This window comes from Spea bombifrons, chromosome 6 (assembly GCF_027358695.1).
Source record: "Spea bombifrons isolate aSpeBom1 chromosome 6, aSpeBom1.2.pri, whole genome shotgun sequence".
In the NCBI taxonomy this organism is placed as follows: Eukaryota; Metazoa; Chordata; class Amphibia; order Anura; family Pelobatidae; genus Spea; species Spea bombifrons.
In genome coordinates this window covers 22,580,428-22,603,860 of record NC_071092.1, presented here as the reverse complement: position 1 = coordinate 22,603,860, position 23,433 = coordinate 22,580,428, and the positions used below count along the sequence as shown (strand labels likewise).

At 40.9% G+C, this 23,433-nt stretch overlaps 1 protein-coding gene across 1 annotated transcript; it reads left to right on the top strand.

Annotated features, from left to right (window-relative positions):
• Positions 1-5,092: 5,092 nt before the first annotated feature.
• On the top strand, positions 5,093-22,382 carry GTPBP1 (GTP binding protein 1). Its single transcript, XM_053469959.1, has 12 exons — positions 5,093-5,304; positions 9,892-10,003; positions 12,879-13,059; positions 13,486-13,834; positions 15,473-15,596; positions 17,114-17,228; positions 17,745-17,889; positions 17,971-18,153; positions 19,162-19,297; positions 19,791-19,969; positions 21,814-21,996; positions 22,234-22,382. Exons 1-12 carry the CDS (start codon positions 5,146-5,148, stop codon positions 22,324-22,326), a joined length of 1,959 nt encoding a protein of 652 aa, XP_053325934.1. The 5' UTR covers positions 5,093-5,145; the 3' UTR covers positions 22,327-22,382.
• The last annotated feature ends 1,051 nt before the right edge of the window (positions 22,383-23,433 follow it).

The window sequence follows — 23,433 nt, the reverse complement described above, 5'->3', positions numbered from 1 at the left end:
CAGTAAAATCATAAACGGATTACCTGCGCCAAAAAGAAAAAGGTTTAGTGCAGTCCGCACTAAACCTGAAAAGGGGGGGCACTCTGTGTGGTGCTACAATTGCTATTTAACAAAAAACTATTCTGTTAACAAGAGGTGTGTGTGTGTGTGTGTAAAATGGAAGCATATTTACACCGAGGGGATTTAAACACTCACGGGACAGACGTAAAGCTAATAGAACATATGACAGAAGATTAAATAAAAATGGTACGACTAGACAGGTTCTTATCTTCTGACGAGCGTTACGAATACACACGTGGATGTGCGTTTAAATCAAGGCACTCCTTACCTGTAGCACCTGGCTCAACCTTCCATTTTAAAAACAGTAGAAGTTCTCACGTTGTGTGATGTTTGACTATCTAATCTGCAGGACATTCACCGCCTCAAGTGGCTGTGGTCTGTTATACCAGAGATCACAAGGCTATTGTTTTTTTTTTTTTTCTTTTTACAAAGCTTGTCTGGTGTGACTTCACAAATGATTTTAATTAAATCATCAACTTCATATTGACTTTCTGGCTTCCTCTCAGGTGTGATGTCAACTAGCTAATGTTAGGGAATGGAGTAATGCACTGCTTTAGGGTTGATGTTCTGCATGCACCATGCTTCTAACTGGCTCATCCAGTGCATTTTAGTGGTTATTTTATCATTGACCTTGTAGTTGGAACGACACCCAAGCAAAACATATACGGTTAGGGCGCCAAAAGAGTATCCACTCCAAGTGTTCGTTCTTATTGGGGGCCGTAACGTTAAAGGAATCCATCTGGCGGTGGGGCGACAAGAACAAATTTATGGACTTGGTGTCTCTGGTGACAGACCTGCTAACCGGTTACCATTGCTGACAGACTACAAGGGCTTCTGGAGATTTATGTACTAAATGTTTGTTACGGGAACCCGACTTCAATGCTGCATTTACCACAGCAACTCGCATGGCCTATGTGGTATTTTTAGCCCGGTCTGTGCAGCTGGACTGGGAATGTACCCCTCGGATAGGCGGAAACTAAGACACGATGCGGTCTCCAAGACAGAGCCCGTGGCCTGCCTCGTATAGGGTCAGGCTCCTTGGGGGGTTTAGTACAGCTGCTTTGGGGGGCGCCATGCCGTGACTCAGCCCAGCCTCTGCATTACCCGCATATATCACACACTCACCGGTCTCTATCGCTCCCCAACCAACATCTCACGACTTTACTAGCTACAGACGCCGATATTTCCCGTTGAGTACAACATGCGTGACGTCACTGATCCTAAAATTTCAACAGCACCAACCCTTGCTCTTGCTGGGCTCGGTGATTGGTTATGCACCGTGACGTCGCATGCGTTCCAACCCTCTCTTTTGATCTACGTGCTGTATGGCTGTCCGTTTCCGAAAGGGGGCGTGCACATTTCAGGATGTGAACACGAAAACATTGCAGTTGATTGGGACGCGCAATATCCTCCGGGGTATCGCCGCCTGGCGGGCGCGCGGAGTGTGTTTAGTTTCTTCGTTCATAAAACAAGTCCTTAAGAAAGACTCACAACACCCACTCAGATGTGTGCGCATATTGCGTAATAGGTCATGTGTTGTGCTTACGATCAATGACCGGAACTTACATGTATGAACGACTTCAGTTATTATTAATGTTTCCTTAAATAAAATGCTGGCTTTATTAAGGGGAAACTCATCTTTTTTACAGTTGTGTGTCTTTTAAAGGGACAGCACAGTTCTCGAGGCACTTAACGCATATGATAGCTGTAGGTCCCTTTAAGTTTCCATAGGGTCCCTTCTGTAGAATCACCTGAAAGCATCTCCAGGCCTGTGGTATACTTTCTGCTGTCAGCTCCAGCGCTGGCTCACAGACGCATTGGGCTGATTCAATGGGAGAGCTTTACTGCCACTAATTAGCCACTAATCAGAGGAAAGAATTAATGGACCACAGGTTAGGTATTCCCCCCCCCCCATTTTTTAGTTAGGGTGCCCGGCTATTTAGCAGTTAGGTTCAGGTGCTGGGCAGATATTGGTGTCAAGGAGATTGTATTTGTGAAGACGCTAGCTTAAACGGAAATCATTAAAATACTGCTAGCTGTGAGCTACATTGAACTTAAAGGCATACAGCGCTTGGAAGAATGCCACGTCGCACCCAACACACACCCAAATAATTGTGTCGTCACTCGTGTTTACTTTATTAGCATACCTGAGATCTCTCCGGATTCTGCCCGGAGACTCCGGGTGAAGCGCTTCATGGTCAGTGACTACAGAGACTCTCCTGGTCATGGGAGTGGCATTGTGGCACGCCCCATTCCCCGCCCACTTCACCTCCAATAAATGTGCATGTCCCGCATGTGTGACCTCATCGGTACCACCCACTGACAGGTGGCCAGAGCCAGAAAGTTCCCACGTATATTTATTAGGTGCTAAGATTTCCCTGGCACTTTTAGTGCTGGTGGTTTCTGGCTTATGGGGCAAATCCTGGTAGAGGACCATGGGATTTATGTGTTACATTGTATTCTAATTCCTAATAAAGAACCACTGCCTTTTCTATTCAATAATTTGTGCCTGTTTTTATTTAATTGTCATTGTTTATTTTATGCTGTCTGCACATCTTATGTAAACAAGTGGAATGCAACATGAGCATGTTTTAAAGATGTTTCTCAATTTTGTGATAGAACAGTGTATAGATGCAATGTCAACCGATGCTATACCAATAGATATGGAGGCTGATTTAGTAAATTTTTATGGCAAAAAAAAGACATAAAACATGAGATGTCCTGATTGTGGATATTTTTGGGTTCACATATCTGCTTTGTGGCTTCATCATCATATCCTGGCAAAACAGTTTTGTGTACTTTTTTTCCCCCCATCGTTTATAAGTTGCCCCAAAGCCCTGTTGTTCTTGTTTCAGAATAATTTACAAACAAATGTTATTAATTAACGGTAATGTGTCGGACGGTATTCCCTAGACCTCAATTTCATTTCAAAGGTGCTACCAATTTGCAGAATCGCATTATATCTAAGAGTCGCTGACTTTATCTGGATAGTAATGTCAGCTATAAATTATTTTTAAAAATGTCAGTGCTCAAGGTATTGTGTTTGGGGACTGCTTTTAAAAAAGCCATGTGACCAAGGACCACACGCCATTCTGTGCTATGTGCAGGACTATCTCGCTGTCCCATTAAGTTCTACCTCTGTCTAGGTATGCTGAAGGGGACATACCAAGACAACTTTGTGGAAACATTTTGGGGAAGGCCATTATCTATTCCAGCATGACTGTGGCCCATTGCACAAAGCAAGGTCCGTAAAGACATGGTTTACCTCAACCTCATTGAACAACTTTGGAACAGAGATTGTGAGCCAGGCCTTCTTGTCCAACATCAGTGCCTGACCTCGCAAACGCTCTACTGGATAAATGGGCAAAAATTCCCACAGAAACACTCTAAAATATTGGGGAAGCTGTTATAGCCGCAACAAACTACATATTATTGTCTATTTATTTAGAGCACAATTTCATAAAATTCCCTGTTGGTGTAATGTCAGGTGTCCCAATACTTTTGTCTATATAATGTATATTCCAACCTTACTAAAAGTCTGACTTTCGGTTATGCTCACTGGAAAACGTAAGGGCGCTGGAAATTGCCTTTGTTTCAAAATGAATGAAAAATCATTACTTGAGAATGCCAAATCTATACAGGGGATAAAAACAGCATTTTCATTGGCACTGCCACTTAGAACCGCCATGTAAATGACGCTTTTGCTAGTCTTTATTTTACCTTATTTTACCTTATTTGCATGCGCCTACCCAGAATCCCTTGTGGTTGCCTACCCAGAATCCCTTGTGGTTGTGGCAGCACCATGAGATTTCTGAGGGAAAAAAACATCTACTGGTGTCTGTAGATGAGTGTTTAATAATGCTTCTACTATGCCTAGTTTAGAATTCAAATTTCTGAGCATCGTTATTATTGCACCAACTTTAAAAAATAATTTATGCAGAGGCAATCTATTTAAAGAATCCTCCAGAAAATGTTAATCCTAGTATAAGTGACAGTGTTGCCTTCTAGTTGATTAAGCTTTACCTTTAGCCAGTTACACTGTCAGTTTACACTGACCTAGTTATCCAAGTCTGTGTTATTATAGATCTATATGGGAGTCTGCAAGGAGGGGGGTGAACAGGGGGCACTCCCACCTGGAAATTTTCACCCATCAATCAAAATAAAACAGGAGAATTTGGAATATTTAAATTACCTGTCCTACTGAGCAGGAACAGTTCAGGAAAACCTTGCCCTCCCTGGGACATATATATATATATATATATATATATATATATATATATATATAGATAGATAGATAATGCAGTATACCGTTAGTGTTTCCATTAATGTTATGCTAGTTCACATCCACCACTTAAGGAAATATTGCGTGGATCTGCAACAAATAATATATGGCCCCAAAACCACTGGCGCATTCTGGCCTATGGTAGCAGGTCTCAAGGGATGGCAGTGCCTTTTCCACATAACAGGGTATGAGTGATCATGTTCCTCGATGAACCGTTTACTTAATGTTTCGGTTGGGGAGATCTGAGCTGTCTATTCTTAACTGGTCCATTTACACTATGGAGGTCTGTACCCAGCCGGCACTGCCCCATAACATGAGGCAGAAAACTGGGATATGACATCATGCAATGAGATGTAATAATGCACAGATGAGACAAAATGAGATTTATTTTGTTTGATAACATCAAGATACCTTAGTTTAAATAATATCCATTAACATTTAAACATCTATTTATATACTGGTTCTCCAGCATGGAGAAGTTAGAAAGGAAGACATAATTATGACAACTTTCGATTGGCTAACGTGTGTAAAGGGGTGTGGTTTCAATGCTATTAACCTCATGTATTATCTCTGAACCGCGTGAAGCGTTATTTACTCCAGCCAAAAAGGGCATGGTTTATTTCGCATATTGACGAAGTGGCAATAGGCCGTAAGGGGTTAGCAAACGAGAGGCGCGGCTTTGCGCTCTAATGTAGGAGTTACTTGGACAGGTGACCAATAGCAAAAGAGCTAGCTATATGAAAGCTTTCGTTGCTAGGTAGACTTTTATGATAACTAAGGGAAAGCAAAGGAGTTAGTTAAAGATGGCGTCTCCATCATCGTCGCAACCGGAGCAAAAGCTATGCGAATCCCCAGTCCCGGCTTCTATGTTCTCTCCAGAGCCAGAAGCCGAAGATTCAGACTGCAGCTTCGATGGGGAGCCAATGAGGAACGGCGAGACAGAAATAGACCTGACGAGCAAAGTAAGAAGGGGGAATGGAAGGGTCTCCCGCTGACAGCGAGTCCGACTGAGCGAAGGGGGCAAGTGAACGTGTCACTTAGGAGAGGGCGGGGATATATGAGGCCCTTTGGCTGTCATTACAGTTTAATCTTAAACTAAAGTGTCGGTGCGCAAATAATTACAAAAATGGCGTTAATGTTTGCTAACAAAACGATTTGAAAGGCTCTTATTGGGGTCATTAAAACATCCGAGAGACTTTGCTGGTGACTTCCATTCAGTCGCTTATTTACAGTAAATATGGATCGTTTCAGTATCGGCGATGATCCACGGCCCGTTACTGTAGCTTCTCCTAGGTGTGTTGATGAAATGTTGCTGGCGGGCATGTTGATTGGAGCGGATCGTGACACGGTTTCATTCAACCGGTATGAATAAAGGTTGTATATACATCAAGAAGCCACTTGCCAGACTCTGATCACGTGGTTTCTGTAGTAGTAGGCTAGCATATGTTCTAGTGAAATATGGTCGGGGATCTTTGATTACCTTACAGGTTTAAGTGAAGTTGTCTTCTGACCTGTTAAAGGTGCTGTTCCACCTGCTGAATGAAACACACTATATGCCGCAGTATAAACCCAAGTCCTGGTGTCCTGTAAATGTGTATTAAAGTTTTAATCGTTTTTGCCGGGAACACTCAGACCTATCTGTTATGCCAGCAGGCGGCCACTGGCCTTAAAGTGACAGAACTATCCCGTCATCGCCAGTCTGGCCCTGGCCCTGACACAAAAGTAGGCACAGACAGGTTTCTATACAAGCGGAAAAGGTGTTTTTAAAAGTTTTATGTTATACCTTTAGCAGGAAGAATAAAGTAACATACCTTTCATACTCTAAGCTGCAATTAATGTTGTGTAATTGGCACAATTCATGTCTCAGTTGCTATTAACTGGATTTAAATAGAGATCTAACATGCTTGGTGCGGTCACTTTTCACTGATATTATCAGAAGCTGTCTTTTGTTTATCTTGAGGCAAATGCTTGTAAACTTGACAATTGTCGTGCAGGTTTCTCTAATGTAAATAAAAGAACAAAGTAGGTTCATGTGTCTTACTCAAGTAGCATTGGCATCACAAGCCGTGCATTTCTAATGCAGCTCACTACAAGGGGGTTAGCTCCATCCTCGGTGACAGATATCCATGAAATCTAACGACCAAGTATGTAATATTTCTGTGAATTGGAAAGTAGAGTGCAATAGTTGTTTGTCATTCCTTTTGCATGATTCAGTGCTTTATTGGTATGATATGATATCAATCTGATATTTAGCTGCCGGTTGTCCTGTCATAGCTGATGAAATGCCTTTGTAACTTCATGATTATAGACTGTAATGACACTGGGTGGAGCCGGAACTTCATTCCACGTTGAACTGTATGTGTTACCTTTTGTCTTTTGCCCTGAGTGTGTATACATAGTATGTAGGGTTGCTATAAGTCCGTTGTCAACACTGTTGGAATAAAAGGCTGTGACCTTTTTGAATGTCTAGATAAGAATGTAGCTAAATCTGAAAGTGTGTTGAGAATGTTTGTTTTCGTAGGTAGCTGTCAGAGAGAGAAATGGAATCTTTTGGTTACAGTGGTATTGCAACATGTGTGTATTGGGCAGCGTTTATGCTGCTTAGTTATTGTATTGTTGATCCGTATTGAATTGGATCAAAAAGTGTTTCATTTGAAATCACAGGGCCCTGGTACGAGAATTGCCCCAGGGCCCCCCAACTGCAACAGTTCTAGGCGATCATTAGACAGGTTGTTTGGGGGCTATTTATTTATTTTTTTGCCCCTGCCCCCCCCTTCCAACATATGTAAACACAGACTTACTCAGTCTCACTGACACACTCTTAACCCACTTACGCAGCACGCTGTCCAGGCAGCCTCTGTTTCACCGCAGGGGTCATGTGACCCCAATATGTTCCTGTCGCTACATGCCGGTTCAAAATAGTTTAGAAAGCGCCCATCTAAACAAATTTTAGGAACAAGGAGTCACACCGGACCCCCTAGTGGCATGGGACCCCATTGCAGTTATACCAGTGTGTGTGTGTGTACTAAATGAGAGGTAGTTGATATTAATTAACAAAAATAAAATCATGTGATGTATTTTTATTTTATTTGGCCCACGTTCCCTGCTCAAACACCACACTGATTCTTTATGGCAATGCTAATGAAATCTGTTCTTCCTCAGGCTTTCACTAGTCTGAGTGTCTGGCTCAGTGATTAAGACTGGGGCATTCTTTTGTATACTATACACAGTATACAGTGTCAAGGTGTTTACTAGTAGATCTGGCTGTGCTGGAGGGAACTTTATGGTCCATGAGCCAAGTGGTAATGTTGTTTTTCCAAGAAGGCTTTGTCATTTCTTACTAACAAAAAAAGTATTTTCATAAGCAACATGATATTGAAAAAGGATGAAGACCCATGATTGCTTCTTGAGAACCTTTAGCTTTACTGGTCCAGGAGGTAGTAGTGTGCACAGTTTTTCTTAAAATAATCCTGCGTTTTTTTTCTCAATATGGTGCCCTTGGAGCTTTAATACATGTGATCTGAGATCATAAATGTCAAACAGAAAGAAACAAGGGTGTTTCCTGCAAAATTGTGCTGTTCCCCACCCCTAGGACGCAGCCAGGTACTTTATTTATGGTACAAAGGTGAATGATGCACCGCATCAAGTGATAATAAAGCTTACTTGTAAGCACTTCTCTAATTCTAGGAGGTGGCCATGGCGCTTCTACTCATTCTGTGGATGAATGTCTTTTCTGGCTCCAATATGTTCCCCTTTGTCTTGTGTTGGTTGCAGTCCATTTTCTGTTCTAGACATCCCATTTTAACTCTAATATGTACATAAGGATTTGCACCTGGGTTTAACCCGAGTCTCGGGTATCCACTTGATACTCCCCTTAATTATTATCTCTTCCATTTCTCTTATCTTAACTCTCCTATTGCTCTTTAGCTCTCATCTTCTTTGCTTGTTTATCCTCCCTTCTCCCTTTATCTCTTCTCTATGAACTCCTTCTTCTTTCTCTTTACCTCAACCTTTTTCCTTCCCCCCCCTTTCCTTTGATCACAATTTCTCATATCTCCTTTTTATCTCACCACCGTTCTCATTATTATTCTCCTCTTCTTTATCTTTCTTTTTGTTTTGTTTTTGTATATTTGTCCCATATCCCCTCCATTTCATTATTACTCTCCTTTTCCACCTATCTCTACTCTTATTCATTATTATATCTGGCATCTTTTTCCCCATATTTCCCTTGCTTTTCACCCAGTAACTTAAATATGCAGTGGCATAGATCTTTACGCAATTTCTCATATTTGCACAAACTTGCACACTGACGCCAACACGCATGCACATATACTTGCCAACACACACTTATACACACACACATCCATACTCACACTTTCCCTCGCTCCCCTCAACCCCCCCCCAACAGGAACAGAACGTGGTCACGTGGTGACTGGCACTCGGGGCATACTGAGACCACAAAAAACACTTTGCCTGTGTGAGTCTATACACTTTGTCTAATAACTAATTTATTTCAAAACGTCGTACTCTGACTGGAGTGATGTGGTGAGGAGAGGAATTGCAACTTGTTTTATACAGAAAATTCTAAGATCTTAACATGTATGGCAAAATGGAATTTACACCAAGAATGTATCAATGTTTTTGGGTTTGTTTATTTTTTGTTCTATCCACATGCATCCAACATCTGTCGACTGTATTTTATCGGATAACTTGTTGTGTATGTATTATTTGGAAATGTTAATTTGTGAAAAGCGATTTTAATAAAGATGTCATGTTGGGTATGTTGTCTACCTGTTATGGTGTAATAACATGGCCTGTTGGAGAATAGAATGTGTAATCTCTATAGAACACGCAATCTCACCGGATGAGCTTCTTCTTGAAGGGAAGGCTCCTGGTAAAGAGAGAGTAGGAGAGTGATGAGCTTACAGACAGATGTCACAGAAATAAGTATACCACCCAACACTTCAAATAAAAGCAAAATAACCACTGCGCTCAGACAGTTGTTGTTGTATGTTGCAACAATTATCCCACTATAATACTGGGACTGGGGGTATCCATTATATGTGATTTGAAAAATCAATGATCTGTAAACAAAAAAGAACTGTACATTACATACTCATAAGATCACAGATGTAGTTGGGAACGTCAGAAAATTAGGTACACGGAAGGGTTACTTTAAGTCAGGTGAGTTCGGAAACTACGTTTTGTTTACAGATCATTGAGGTTTTTGCTCGCACACAAAGTGACTGGGAGACTTAAGTGTTATTTTGTAACAATTGTTGCAAACCATGTTGATTTCACCAAGTCTCCAATTTGTCTGTGTTTTTTTTTGTTTTTTTTTGTCCTGTATCCTCTTTATTATGCCCAGAGCAGTGCATTGAATATGAGGGGAACCAGCCTTGAGATAAGCACTGTTATGACCTACGCAATGAAATGTTCATGGCGATGATGCCGTTTGTATTTGTTTGGTTGTTTTATGGTGTTTTGTATCATAAACAAGTTTGACTTGCCTGAGGTCCTGCTCACGGTGCAACATTTATTTATTGTAGCATGTACTGGTGAGTCCCAGTGCAGAACAGTATGACAGCCTCCTCCGCCAGCTACGGGATAGGATGGATGAAGGAAGGGGGGAGACGATATATGTCATTGGCCAAGGATCTGGTAAGTTGTTTGTGTTTATGGTTAATTCTGTGAGTGCTTGTCTTACAAATTCCAACTGATTTGTAATGTCAGTGCTAATGGAGTCAATTCTTTCATAGAATTTCATTAGTCAGAATGTGGCATTCTATTGTTTACCATAGGTGGTATCTGTGTGTTTTTGTATTAGGACTAGGCTATGATAACATCGCATACACAGCTAATATGCAACATTTCAATGGAAAACTTGTTTTTTTTTTTTGTCTTTTCAACAATAAAACTGCACATTTTTTAAACTAATTTTAAAATGAGCGTTCACCTTTCAGAATGGGCGGCATAGCTGGATGAGTTGGAATGAAAGGTGGGGTTCACAGGTTATGAGAAGGGAGAATTGGTGTCAATGTGTTTAGACAATTGGGGAAGCGATTGCTGTGCCAGGAATTAAAAGCAAGAAAGCAAAATGGTGGGGAGAGATGGAGATGGTAAGAAAGTAAATTACAGTTTTGCTTTTTCAGAGCAAATGCTCTGAAAAATACCCCTCGTCTTATAATCGGGGTCGTCTTATAATCAGACCCCAACTAGGTCTGACTATGAGACTAAGATCCAGATCCCCCCACACACACACACACACACACCCACACACACACACCCACACACACTTACCGGTACTTCTGAGTCCCTGGTGCTTAGTCCGGGCAGACCTACCCCGACTGTCAGAGATCAGAGTTCCCTGTGATCTCTGACAGCCGGGGAAGGTCTGCGTGATGGACGTAGACAACCCCTGCTGCTAACCGCACCTCCTCATGGCTGCAGCAGAAGTTGTCTACGCGAATCACGTAGAGCTCTACACGCTGCCCGGACTACGCACCGGGGGCTCAGAAGCTCTGGTAAGTTTGGGGGAGGGAGTGTTAAATGGGGGGGGCATAAGGCATTTCTGGAGACAGAGAAGTTCTTTTAACCCCCTTAATGCCATTCTGCCTCCAGAAATGCCTTATACCTCCCTATATGCCACTCTGCCCATAATATGCCTTTTAACCCCCTAAATGCCAGAGTGGCATATAGGGGTGTAAGGCAATTCTGGAGGCACAGTGGCACATAGGGGGTTAAAAGGCATATCATGGGGCACAGTGACATATAGGGTGTATAAGGCATTTCTGGGTCAGAGTGGCAAGCCAGGGGGCAGATGTGCATAACTGGGGGGGGCAGGTTGAAAGTAAAAAAAAAAAAAAAAAATTTCTCAATCATAGCTTTTATTAAAAAAAAAAAAAATGTTTACATGAATTAACATTTACTGGTAACTTTTTTTCCTGTAGGGTTGTCTTATATTCAGGCTTTTTTTCATAAATTCATGTTGAGATTTTGGGGGTCGTCTTATAATCGAGCAAATACAGTAGATACATGAAAGATAAGGCAAAAAACGATATCCTCTTACAAAAGGTACATGCTACTATAGAGAGCACTCCTGTTACTGTGCGTTGTATTTTTAATACAGATACCATTGGCTGTCCTGTGCCTGTGCACTACTCGGTCTGTGTAACTAACTACTCTAATTGGTATGGATTTGAGTTTAAGATGGTTAGAATATCCTGTTTTCACTGACGTGGTATAAAGTAGAGCTATATAGCTCCCTCACTAACCTAAGCTGCTTAAAATTAACTTTAGGTAATCATAAGTGAAATCCCACATTTAGAGATGCCTTTACATAATTAAAATGTTTGGCTTGAGTATATTTATAGCAAATAAGAGGCGCTATATTGTCATGTGTTCTTTTTATGCTACAAGAACAAAATGTAAATTCTGTCTTTTGCAAACACTATGTTTTCTTTGCCACTTCTTATTCTTCCAGTAAGAAATTTTTGTTTGTCATAAAACTTACATGCATTTTTTATTTTATTTTTTATATATAATATCCTGTGTCTAAGTTGTTTATGATCACTTGAATAGAGCTGGTATTAAATATACTCGGCCATTTCTATTAGGCAAACTTGTAGAATACTAAGATAAGAAAAAAATGACATGGGCATATTGGCCAACACGGGATGGAGTCTGTAGTCAAATGTGCCGTTTTATTCAGCCATCATAGGAAAAAAAAAAAAAAAAAAAAGATGTTTGGAATTTGGGTGTTTCTCGCACCCAAAAGATCTTATTGTCAGATCTCTCTTGGTGTTTGAGACACCATAAGAAAAATAAAAAAATTATATATAAGAGAGACTTGCATTTAAATCCAGATAGAAATAAATAGTACTGCTGCTATGATGGGTTGCAGTTCGATGTTTTGTAATGTATAGTTTTATGGTAGATATTTTTCCATGTGTATTTATTTAGCATATCAATTTATATTATATCATAATTCCTAAGCACAACTTACATATTTTAAATATGTAAGACTTGGCAAATGTCCGACACGCTGACCCCTTGGATTCTGTGGTTAGTGTAAAAGATAACTTGTGTGTTAAATGCTAACGTTTAATCTCAAGTACCATATGGTGACTGACTGCTGACCGTCCATTTATACTGATACTGTTAGGACAGATCAAGGGATGTATTGGTTTCGTGAGCAAGTATTTTTTTGCAAAAAATGTTTTGTAAAACTAAACCACTTGCTATGCATATAGCTTGCCATACATGCTTACGGGCTTCTTGTTCCATAATGGCACACAACTGTGTATTTCTGCACTCTGCTTGGGATTGGGAGCTCTTAATTGTTAAGCTAGCCCTTGTAAAACATGAACTTAACACCATATTCTGTAAGCACAGAACTGGCCAGTACGCTATACTTCACCTCTTATAATACACATTCGCTAACGCTGTACTACTTCTTCCTACCAGCAGACTATTACATGGAACGCTGTCCAAACTCTGCAAATGCTCATTTTTACTCTTTCCCCTCCTTATCTAGATGGTACAGAATATGGATTAAACGAGGCTGACATGGAGGCATCAGTTGCCACAGTAACCAGCATGGCAGAACAGATTGGTGCCGATATGATCCAGTTGCGCGAACACCAGGAGGCTGGAGGCAAAGTACGAGACTACTTGGTGCGCAAGAGGGTGGGCGATAATGACTTCCTAGAAGTCAGGTGAGAACTCTTGCTGCTTGGTGGCAATTTTATTTGCAAACAAAACTAAGTTTGTGTGTATGCCAGGAATTGTTAATCCCAAATTTATCATGTGATTCAAATAGGAACAAATTAGTAGGCCTACCATAATCAGCCCTAACAAGTATCAAAACTGACCTATACTGTTTGCTGTTTTATGTTTAATTTATGACATTTGTGTTCCGCTAAGTTGATGAGAATTTGACTATTCCATAGTGGTCCTTTAGTAACTAGCAATAATCAGTCACACTGTGATGCAGACTGCATTTAGGCAGGTACCTTCTTTTGAACGCGTATCCTTGAAGATATCAATCGTTCAGATTCATGTAACAATTGTTCGTTCTTGCATCTCCTCCCTTATGCCTTTTGTTGCTTTTTATGGTTTCCCTAACTTTGTTTCCTTTTTAGAGTTGCTGTTGTTGGCAATGTGGATGCAGGAAAGAGCACACTTCTGGGTGTGTTAACCCATGGAGAATTGGACAATGGGCGTGGCTTTGCAAGACAAAAACTCTTCCGCCATAAGCATGAGATCGAATCGGGTCGAACCAGCAGTGTAGGAAATGACATTCTGGGTTTTGACAGTCATGGACAGGTGGTCAACAAACCAGATAGCCATGGAGGGAGCCTAGAGTGGACCAAAATCTGTGAGAAGTCTTCAAAGATAATAACTTTTATTGACTTGGCTGGACATGAAAAATACTTGAAGACCACAGTATTTGGCATGACTGGGCACCTACCTGACTTCTGCATGCTTATGGTGAGACTTGAAGGATGCCTGGTTGCAGTAACATAGACAAGCTAGTTTTCTATGCAAGTGTCTGTTTATTTTGGTGATAAGTTGTGGTAGCTGTACCTAGGTACTATAATATATAATTAGTATGGAGAAACCCTGGACACAACTCTGTGAGACTTAAACCTGTGTGCATCATCCAGGAGTCTAATCGCAACAGAGAATTTATTTTGTGATGATACAAACTGTACTTTCAGTCCCTCCAGGAGAGTTTTATCAAGCGCCCACTCTTCCTTCCATGCATATTATAATTTATATATTTTATACGCAAGCCCATTTATAAAGTGTTTCAAAGGGAGAAGTGTGTGTGTGTGTGTGTGTGTGTGTATATATAATGCCTATATTAGCTTTTTGTCCATTAATATGGACTTGGCCACCACTCACTTTGTGGCTAAAACAACCTCTGCACTTCTGGGAAGGTGTCCTACAAGATCACGTGGTGTTTTTGTGCAAATTTGTGCCCATTCTGCCAAAAGAGCATTGGTGAGGTCTGGCACTGATGTTGACAGGTGTTCAGTGAGGTAAGATCAGGGCCCTGTGCAGACCACGTGAGTTCCTCCACATGAAACTTATCAAACCGTGTCTTTGTGGACCTTTCTTTGCTCACATGGGCACGGCCATGCTAGAGCAGAAAAGGGCCTTCCTGAAGCTGGTGCCAGATAATTATCTAAAATATCTTAATATTCTGTAGTATTAATATTGCCCTTCACTGGAACGTAGAGGCCTAGCCCATATGCTGGAAAAAAAAACAGTCCCAGACATGCGTTCTGGTAGGCTGCATTCTCTTGGAGTCCACCAAACCCTTATTTATCAGACTTCCAGACAAAGCTTGATTTATCGCTCTAGAGAACACGAGTCAAGTGGCAATGGGCTTAACACCACTCAAGCCGAAGCTTGGGATTGTATATAGTGATCATCGGTTTGTGGGAGTTGCTCAGTCATAGAAACCCATTTCGTGAAGCTCCCAATGCACATTACTGATGTTGCTTCCAGAGGCAGTTTGGAATGCTGTAGTGAGAGATTACCCCACCTGGTATATCGAGATAGCCTGGCTATGTGCTTGGTTTTTTAACTGGTCAGCAAATGTCTACATACTTTTAGTCGTATAGTATACACATGTACATGTATTTTGTATTTTTTTTTTTGTTTTTGTTTGTTTTTTTACTACATTGTATACTATGGAGTTTTCTTCCATATACATCGTTTCTGTCTCTGAATGGATGATGTTCTGTGTGAAGATGCTTATTTATGTACTGCAACTCCTGGTCTGTAGCTAGGTAAATATCTAGTGCTTCCTTTTGACGACCATTGGATTTAAATGTCTATATGTATGTAGGATCTGTCCCCTTTTTGCTTAGATGCAACAATGATTGGACCCGTGAAATGCCGGTTTACACGCCAAACTATCACTGTCTTTATTATTTATTTTATATTTATTAGCATATTCTGTAGAAAAACGGTGAAAGGTAATAGAGACCTACTTGGCTTGCTCTGTAACCTAAAATGCATATAGTTCTAGAAGAAACTATTTGTAACTTGATGGAAAATAGGTTATTTAAACGTCTGATTTATTCTAGTTTAACAAATTCTGTCTTCTTTCCCTAGGTGGGCAGCAATGCTGGTATAGTGGGCATGACCAAGGAACACCTGGGTCTGGCCTTGGCGCTCAATGTCCCAGTATTTGTGGTGGTGACAAAGATAGATATGTGTCCGGCAAATATACTACAAGGTGAAGTTGCAGACAGCGCTATCTGTCAAGAAATATAGTACTGTGTTTAAAATATAAATATATAGCCTCTGTACAGTTATGATCAACTTTATTGGTATACAGAATATTTTAATGTGATCTCCGAAGGTATTCAACTAAAAGATGCTTTCAAATGTGATTTCACTAAAGAAATGTAAAACATGGCCTGGACAGTATTAAAGGCACCTTTCCCTAAGTGAAGGCTGTCATTGTTGGCAAGTGGTACGCAACCCAACATTTCTTGTAGCCAAGTCTGCTCTCTTTCTCCCACTCTTCAATTGCAATTTGTTCGAGCTCTTGAATGGTTGCTGAATGGCAGATTTTGGCTCCCCTGCTTTTTTTTTTTTTTTTCCCCAACCATTCCAACACTTGTAGGTGTGGGCTTTGGACCATTGTCCTGCTGGTGGACCCATGATAGTCTAATCATACCTTGTTTTTTGATTGTGTAGCAAACTTTTGCTGTAAAATGCAACTTTGACGGCTGGGTATCTCCAAAACTCGTGTGGGGTGTTCCCAGTCAGTACCTATCATCAAACTTAGTCCATGGAAGGAAAAGCTGTGAACCGGCGACAGGGTCAAGAGCGGCTAAGGCTCGTTGATGCACATGGGCGGTTGAAGGCTTGCCCGTGTGGTCAAATCCAGAAGACGAGCTACTGTAGCTCAAACTGCTGACAAAAGTTAAGGCTGGTGCTGAAAGTGTCATCAGTTTGTTGCTGCCTCAGACCAAGCAGGGTGCTGACCCCTATCCACTGCCAAAACTGACTACAATGGACACATGAGCAGAAGAACTGGGCCATGAAGCAAAGGTGGCCTGATCTGATGAATCACGTTTTCTTTTACATCACGTGGATTGCCAGGTGCATGTGCGTCACTTACTTGGGGAAAACACACGGCACCTGGATGCACTAAGGGAAGAAGGCAAGCTGGCGGCAGCAGTGTGATGCTTTAGGCAATGTTCTGCTGGGAAACCTTGGGTCCTGTGATTCATGTGGATGTTACTCTGACATATACCACCTACCTAAGCATTGTTGCAGACCATGTACACCCTTTCATTAACACAGTATTCTCTGATGGCATTGACCTCTTTCAGCATGATAATGCGCCCTGACACAAAGCAAAAATGGTTCAGGAATGGTTTGAGGAACACAACAGGGAGTTTAGGCTATTGACTTGGCCTCCAAATTCCCCAGATCTCCATCCAATCTAGCATCTGTGGGATGTGCGTGTCCATGAAGGCCCTAAGTTGCAACTTGCAGTACTTTAGGGATCTGCTGCTAAAGTCTTCGTGCCAGATACCACAGTGCACCTTCAGAGGTCTAGTGGAGCCCATACCTTGAGGGTTCAGGGCTGTATTGGCAGTAAAAAGGGGACCTACACAATTTTAGACAGGTGGTCATAATGTTATGGCTGATCGGTGTATATGTGTGTAATATAACTTTTGTTTTGTCGAATTAATGCTTTAAAACTAACTTTTTTTTTTTTTTTGGTATGTTTTGCAGAAACTCTAAAGCTGTTACAGAGACTGCTGAAGTCTCCTGGCTGTAGGAAGATACCAGTATTGGTCCAGAACAAAGATGATGTTATTGTCACAGCTTCCAACTTCAGTTCAGAGAGGTATGGGTCTTGATTATTCTTGCAATTTCACCCTGACTCTCAAATGTGCAGACCTGCCTAATCAGAATAAACAGACAGCCATTACCTATAAAAATAAATTATATAATGCTATAATGACGGAGTTCCACGCTTTTGCCTTGGAGGGGTTACTTGCCTAACTGAAACACCAGCTGAGTTTATTACAGACAAAACATTCAGCTGGACCTCTGTCCATGAGTTACTTTACTTTCTGCATACCTGAATTTAGAGGAGCTAGCAAAAGTTGTCAGCTTTGTATTCCTATATGTACATGTTGCTCAAGGCAATAGTTGCAAATAAGCAAGGTCACAAGAAAGTGGAATAGCGGAACATTTACAAAAATACAAACTAAGATTTCTTGTCTTGTGATGTTATTGCTTATATAAATATCTCAATGTATAATTTCCATTAACTTTTTTTGATATATGTTTTTAGATTCAATGATTCACTTCGCACCATCCCCTGTTACCTGTAACTTTCCCACTTCTTTCTGTACAGGATGTGTCCTATATTCCAGATCTCAAATGTTACAGGGGAGAACCTGGACCTTCTCAAGATGTTTCTGAACCTCCTTTCTCCTCGTACCAGCTCTCGCGAGGAGGAACCTGCAGAGTTTCAGATTGATGACACCTATTCTGTACCAGTAAGCAGGGAAGGGACAAAGGCCTTCTGAACTTCTACATAGGCAAAACCAAACTTTTCGTTTTCTTTCTTCCCCCTGTAGGGTGTGGGCACGGTGGTTTCTGGAACAACATTGAGAGGTCTGATTAAGTTAAATGATCTTCTCCTACTGGGACCTGATCCGCTGGGCAGCTTCACTTCCATTGCAGTGAAGTCTATTCACCGCAAACGGATGCCAGTTAAGGAGGTGCGAGGTGGACAGACTGCATCTTTTGCCTTGAAAAAGGTGAGCGAATCATTATTTTGGTATTGGTTAGCCTAGTAATGTTAATGGCATGTATTTGTGATCTAAAATGTGACTGTTTTAAAGTACGAGCTGTGATTGATGACCATTTTTAAATATCTAAACCAGCTGGACTTTGTTCTCTGTATGGCAGAATAGGAAAAAGCTTCCTTGGTAGAAGTGAGTTGTAGAATCTTTTTGTAGCCAGTTTGTATGATGTAAAACACTGACCTTCACAGCAGGTTGGAACCTGCCTTTCCAGTCCCCCTAACACCCCCCCTTTTGTTCTTTTTAATTTCCATCTTTCATGTTTCTTCTCCTTTTTAAAGTACGCTGTTTTTTGTGATTTTAAAAAAACATTGTAGGCTCTCGTATAATTGTACAGTAGCTGATGTTACCCACTTTCTCTGCCAACATTCTGCAGTCTCATACACTTTGATGTTTATTCAGTAAAAGGGCAGTTGGGAGAGCTGAAGTTGTGTGTTTTCCCCTTTTTTTTTAATTTTTTTTTTTTTCTCCCCCCCCCTTTCCTTTTCCAAGGCCAACCGCAATTGGCTTTTGCTTCATAAATATCTTGGATGGAGCTATGAACTGGTAGATAAATGGGACAGCCTCCCAGTGGAAGTGGTAGAGGCTAAATACAGAGATTGAGTTTAAACATGCATGGGACAGGCATAAAGCTATTGCGAATCTAAGACAATACCAAACTGATAAAGGTCTGAGTATTTACATCAGGAGAAATGGACAGACTAGCCTTGTCTGCCATAAAATTCTATGTTCCTATATTGAAATCTGTGGGATTTCTTGAATGTCCTGATGAATCATTGTCAACACCTTTTTGGATTCTTTTCATTGAAGAGCTAAAAGGGTTGCCTCAGATATGGTTTAGGTATTATGGTAAACTGGTCTGCAGAACAGTATAAAACTGACTTGTATACATATTAAGATTAATTTAATGAAAAAGTAATATTTGCACACATGGATTCTATAACTTTATTGTTTTCTCCCTAGATTAAACGCTCCTCTATCAGGAAGGGCATGGTGATGGTTTCTCCACGTCTCAACCCTCAGGCTTCATGGGAGTTTGAAGCAGAGATCTTGGTGTTGCACCATCCTACCACAATCAGCCCTCGATACCAGGCCATGGGTATTTATTCTGTGGCAGTTTTGTCCTTTGGTCAATTGAGGGGCCCATATCCCACCGAATCCCCCAAACAGTTTCACACTGCCTTTCCTACCTTTCTGTGGATAGATGCAACAAAGTTTGCATAATATGTCAGGTCTATCATACAAACCAAGCTGGTTTCAATATGGTAGCAAAGCATGTGTTGAGCCATTTATTTGTTATGTTTAACAGCTGCTGGTTAGCTGTACAGCTACAATACGAGAAGCTATCTTGTGTCTTAGTGGAAGCAAGTGGATAGCAAGGAAGAGTGAACACACACACACACACACACACACACACACACACAGCCACCATATAAAAAGCATTCTAAGTGGCTGTTGTTAAAGGAAACCTCTGTTTTTACCATCTGTCTAACTTTCTTTTATTTGACTATGTAGTGGCTGTGGATGGCAATGCTATACCCAAATATATGCTGCATTTGTCCTACTCTGTTAAAATGTCTTTCTTTGTTTAGTGCATTGTGGCAGTATTCGCCAAACTGCCACTATCCTGAGTATGAGCCGCGACTGTCTACGCACCGGAGATAAAGCAACTGTTCACTTCCGCTTCATCAAAACACCGGAATACCTACACATCGATCAGAGGCTGGTGTTCAGGGAAGGTCGTACCAAAGCTGTGGGCACCATAACAAAGGTAGGCATTGAATGAAGGCCCCACTTCCACGGGAAAATCCTTTTATACTCTGTATTTAATACTTTGCCATTAGTTCTGCAAATTTCCAAAGCAAATTGTTTTAGTTTGAGTTTAGGACAGGATGTCTGGTGTAAGTCTTTTTTTTTATGTTTTTTTTTTTTATTATTGCGAAATACAAAAGTAAGAATCTCAATACAACAAATAAATCATACAATAAAAAGGGCTCACAAATACAGACAACACATATTGTAGATTCCATTATTTCATAAACTTTCGTATATGAATATACTGATTATGTGCGTTTAGTCTCTTCTGGGGTTTTAGCGTTTGCTTATTTTTTTTATTTTGGCCATAGTGTTTCCTTGACCTAATTCCTGAGAGCTGAGTATGGGATAAATAGTCAGGCCTATTTCCAGTCTAATTTGCCCTCTAGGATCATTTTAAACTTTTCCCATATTCCCTGAGTTTTAATAGTTCCTCTATCTTGTGTTAAGATCAGCTTCTCCATACAGCATTGATGTAAGATTTGCGATCTTACTTTTGTCCACAATATTGGATCTGAGGATCTCCAATTTCTGGCAATTACTTAACTGTAACTGAGAGACAGCTGGGATATGATCTCATCATACCTGGGAACTTTTGGGCTCCGGCTACCCGGAGCGTTCCCTTGCAGGACACGGGTGGGAGTCCCCGCTGACGTCGGTGGGAAAATGGGTGGGGAGCAGTGAGTCACCCGGCAATCTCAGAGTTTCCAGGTATGGACATCGTATCCCGACAGTCCGCAACAATCTCATGGAGGAGGCAGCTGGGGGCGCTTCTCTGGGTCAGGCCTAGGGCAGCACCAAGGTAAATGACATGACCGCTGGTATGGAAAGAAAATCAAGGCCTAGCCTAACAGAACAAGATCGCCAAAACGTTGTCTTATGACTGGGATACATTGTGCTGCTGCAAAGTATCACCAGCATGTGAGCACCTCCGCAATCCACCAGTGGCAAAACACATTTCGTGTGTGTGTGTGTGTGTGTGTGTGTTATTACGCACGCACGCACGCACGCACAATGTGTGTGTCTCCTTCGTAATCTGGCAGGCCCTCTCATGCCTCCAACAGGAGCATTGGTGTAAATTTACAGTAATGCTGGGAAGGAGGCATGCAGTATGGCTCTAGTTTATAGTGGATTTTGCTTTATTACCATCCTAGCATGACAAACCTTTTTATATGAGTTTTTGTGTGTAATATAGTTAGGTGCCATTCAATCATGTCTTCTTGTCCCAATTTAGATACCCAGAGATAAGCTTCATATCTGCCAAATAATGTCAGACCCCTTTTAGTTAATTTTGTCCAAGTGTACGAAGAGGTTTAGCCAAGATGCAACATTTGTTTTAGGTAGCTTCTGAGGCTGGACTGCTGTCATATTTATTAGTCGGTGCCTGTCCAAACCACAAATTTTCAAAATTGTTTACTATTTATTTATGTGAGCAGAGCTCAACGTCAAGTAAGTTCCTAATTTAAAAATCATTAAATAATGACTTAATGGACTTTAGCCTCATTAATGAAAGTATTTTATATAGTGTGTGTGTGTATATATAATATAATATATATATGATCCATCTATATATAATATCACCACGATCAAACTATTTATATCAAAATAAATAGAATAATGTGGATGTAATGTATGAACATTTTACTTTGTTGAGATTAGTACATAAGTGGGATGCTGCAAAAGTGTAGAATCATACAGTAATGCACGGGATAGGCATATGGCTCTCCTGCATCAGTTTAAGAATAAAAGCGGTGTCTGGTGTTGCTAGAGCATTAACCTACCGTCTCTATCTTTCTGCAGCTATTACAGAGTACAAACAATCAGCCAATGAATGCCAAACCACAACAAGTCAAAATGCAGTCTACCAAAAAAGGCCCACTTGGAAAGAAGGATGAACAGAGCTCAGGAGTAGCATCGATGGAGGAGGCTTCTCCAACAGCCACAACTGGGATAACCGCAGGAGCTACAGCACTACAAGCACAGGTTAAAATAAAAACTAAAAAGAAATGGTCAACAAAACTGGATGTTTGGATAAAAAGTTAAACGGGTACTAACTTTAGTGAACTGCTCTCCTTATTTTGGTGATAATTAAACAGACCTGGAGATTGCCATCTCAAAACACAGAAGACTGTACTTCTTCATAAGCTGGCGTAAATAATTTTAAATGTGTCATTTTTTATTTACTTTTTTAATGACTCTCTCTATTTCTCTAACCCGCAGCCCAAGACAGGAGGAGGAGGACGGCGACGTGGAGGACAGAGGCATAAAGTAAAATCGCAGGGAGCATGTGTGGCCCCTGCAGGGGGCTGCTAAACGTGACTGTTCATCTTCCGTGCCCTCCAGCACCTGCACATGCCTCACACCGCCAGTTACAGTAGAGAACCACACTCCCAAAGCTTCTCTGCAATTACCATGGGCCTCGGCTTTGTCAGTGTCCGCTTTTCTGCCATTCGTTTGGTGCCTGTGCTGATGTCGCCGTCATGGCCATTGATCACTGTTTCTGTAATATCGGATTGCCTTGTGAACCATACTAAGAGAGAATTTTGCTTACCATCTGTAGGAGTTTAGTATTAAATCGTAGGGAGATGCAGAAACTCGAAGAACTAAAAATGTACTCTATCGTAATGTGCTGTATTTGAAAAACATATCTGAAAAAGTAATGCTACCAGCTAGCGAGGTCTTTATCCTAGCATTTCACTTCCCTAAGACTTTAGTATTTCCCTTCTGAACAATTTGAAGCCAACCAGGTTGGTTCCTCTAACGTCAGAGCATTTAACATACTTTTTCACGAGCTTGGTTCCCTGAAGACTCCTAATTTTAAGCAGGGTTAGGTTAAATGAAAGTTTCCTAACATTTCCAATGAAAGACTTTCAGCAACCATTTAAAAGAAATGGATACAGATTTTTTAATATTTAAAAATTGAGATTTGTCTTGTGTGTAGGTAGCTCCAGGGTGGACTTTTTTTTATTACATTTTATATGTTCCAATCTTAATTTGGATTTTTTATTTTTTTTTTATGTTATATAAATTGCTTGACGTTTTTCCAGGACCATGAAAGACATCTTAATAGAGAGTGCCCACGTTTTTATTGTGTATCGGAATACATTTTGAAGTAATATCTTCAGGCAGCTGCATAGTAAGAATGTAATGTGGCTGTTATCTTAGCGCAATATAATATACAAACACCCTAACTCCTTTATCATACTGTCTGTGTCTCACTCTTAATCGATAGGCTGGACAATCTGACTAATGAAAGTCTGTGGAAAATTGGCCTGCATAGCATAGCGATCAGCACAGTGCGGTGTTTGCGCAGGAAGTGTCACCCAAGATATCACATGACTGATGGTAACCGCAGCTTCCAGCTCTGGAGATAACGGATGTTTATAAGCTAAAATCAAGTTTTTCTCAATGCTAAACTGC